Source organism: Penaeus monodon, chromosome 18 (assembly GCF_015228065.2).
Source record: "Penaeus monodon isolate SGIC_2016 chromosome 18, NSTDA_Pmon_1, whole genome shotgun sequence".
Lineage (NCBI taxonomy): Eukaryota > Metazoa > Arthropoda > Malacostraca > Decapoda > Penaeidae > Penaeus > Penaeus monodon.
The window spans coordinates 15,943,613-15,946,401 of record NC_051403.1 but is presented as its reverse complement, the minus strand read 5'-3'; the positions used below and the strand labels follow the sequence as shown (position 1 = coordinate 15,946,401).

At 30.7% G+C, this 2,789-nt stretch overlaps 1 protein-coding gene across 1 annotated transcript in view; it reads right to left on the bottom strand.

Moving 5' to 3' along the window:
- The window catches only part of LOC119584290 (low-density lipoprotein receptor-related protein 1B-like), a gene marked incomplete in the record, with an annotated part of 66,014 nt that overhangs the window by 36,986 nt on the left and 26,239 nt on the right, over positions 1 to 2,789 (bottom strand). Inside the window, 1 exon segment of the mRNA XM_037932820.1 lies at positions 2,758 to 2,789. This exon segment is cut by the window's right edge and continues 88 nt beyond it. Within this exon segment, the coding sequence (XP_037788748.1) occupies positions 2,758 to 2,789 (32 nt within the window).

Below are 2,789 nucleotides of genomic sequence, written 5' to 3'. Positions count from 1 at the left end.
TATTTATATTATATATTTATATATATATTATATATTATATTATTATATTTATTATATATATATTATTAATCTATACATCATATTTTATACACTATTTTTTTTATAATTATATATATATATATATATATTATCTATAATAAATTATATATATATATATAAATTAATAATTTATATTAAATAATATATATTATATATATATATATATATATATATATATATATATAATATATATTTTATATAATATATTATATATATAAATTATAATATAATATTTGTATATAAATATAATAAGTATTATATTATATATATAAAATATATTATATATATATATACTGTATATATATCTATATATCTATTAATATCTATATATATATTATATATATTATATATATATAATAATATTATGTATATATATATATATATATATATATATATATATATATACTATATTATATATATAATATATAGATATATTATATATATATATAATATACATGTACATATTATATATATATATATATCGATATCTTTATAGATATATATAGATAATATATTTATATATATATATAGAGGAGAGAGAGAGATCAGAGAGAGAGAGAGAGAGAGAGAGAGAGATAGATAGAGAGAGAGAGAGAGAGAGAGAGAGAAGCGACGAATATATTACACACATCCAGGTATGTGTGTGTATATATATACTATATATATCTTATATATCTATCTATATTCTATATATTATATCATCTGATAATAATATATTATATATAATATATATATTTATCTATCTATATGTTGTGTGTGTGTGGTGTGTGTGTGTGTGTTGTGTGTGTGTGTTTGTGTGTGTGTGTGTGTGTGTTGTGCGTGTGTGTGGCGTATGTGTCTATAATATCTATCTCTCTATCTATATATATACTCTCTATGATATATATATATATATATATATATATATATATATTTTTTATCACTGATGCGGTGTTTGTAGAACTACTTATTGCCATGTGTCCAACTGTCGAGTTTTGTCCCAGAGGTATAGAAGTGTTTGCATATAGAAATTGTCAAGGAATGTTATTCTCGCCCTACCTCGAGTTTGCTTGCCTTCAGTTTTTATTGCTTAGGCTATGGTCTCCTAATATGTTTTTCTGGACTGCATGTCTGAGGAATTTGAGTTGTATTCGGGTCAATTCCAAAAGCTCGCATCTCTGTGTGAGGATATCCTCGTTGGACACTCAGTTGGTGTATGGGGTTGGGCAACATCCTGCGGTAGAACCATATATCCGCAGCCTCGATATTGCGCGAGTCAGTTAGTGTCCAGTACTAGCACATAGGAAAGTCGACCATACAAAGGTTTTAACGAGTCTGATTTGTATTTGCAATGGCAGCTTGCTGTCTCTTAAGATGTTCCGGAGTTTAGAGAATGCAACTGATTTCCTTCTTGCAAAGAGCATCTAAACTGATAAGAGCTCCTAAATAATTGAAGACGGAGACCTGCTGGATTTTTACTTCTTGTTTCAGTGGACAAGTTGGTGGGTCTTCTGTCTTCGAGAATACCATGCATTTTATTTTCTTGCTGTTTACATTTAGGTCAAGGTGTTTGGATACCTCGCTTGATGAGGAACCAGTTAGTTGTTCCATCGGATAGGCGGACTGCGACAAATTGATCTTGGTAAACTGATTGAATTAGTCACATATCTTTGTCATGTATCCGGATATTTGCGAGGATTTTAAACAATTCGTACCCTATCAAAAGCTTCTTAATAGTCAATGAAAACCAAGATGTTTTGCTGGTGTTAGATGGCTCTCTTCTCATGGCGTTGATCGCTTTCTTTGTACCTTATTCTTCATAAACCCATACTGGATCTTTGGTATTTTGGGTAGTTGTCTTCTGACCCTCAGTAGGATGATTTTCAGCATACTTTTATGAATAGGTGACAGACTAATTCTGCAATGTTGTAAGCACTCGAGTGTTCCTGGGACCTTCGGTAGGGCAAGAAATACCTATTTCATGTTCCAGATGAAAAGTCTGTAATGCACTGAGTTTTAAATTTGGGGGCAATCTTTGCTTTCTTCAACTTTTTGAGGGGCAATCTATATTTTATTACTAGGGTGTCATCTGAATTAGTATCTGCACCCGGATATGCTCGAGTGTTTTCAATTGTGTTCCAGTATCTTGAACTGATTATAACATAATCAATGTGGTTTCTAACTCCAACAGGACTAATCCATATATATCGTCCTCTGGGGTGTACATCAAACCAGGTGTTTGTGATGACCAGATTTTTCTCCTTACACCAATCAATAAGTCTATCTCCACATTCATCCTGTTCCCCCAGACCATGCATTACATCAATCTTCCTAACTTTAGCATTAAAGACACCCATGGCAATCATAATTTCGTTTCATTTACATTATGAGAATAGTTCATCATGAGATTTATAGAAACTGTCAGATTCTGAAAAGTTTTTGGATTCTGAAAAGTTTTTGTCTAAAACCAGGGCAACTCCATTTTTTGTGTTCTTGATCTCCAGAAAAGAGGACTCTTTTCTGGTCCATCATAAAGTCGCCAGTCGGGCCATTCGAAGTGTGTTAGAGAGAGAGAAAGAGAGAGACTGATATAGACATTGGTAAAAGTGTAAAATTAGTATATATGCGTTTGTTTCATAAATATCATTCGTTCTTTATACCCTACAACATTATAATCTTCAGTTACGGTCTTTGACGTTTTTACTTTCACATCAATGATAGTCAAAGACAATACTTTACCTTATCACAGTCCTCTTCATCACTGCCATCAT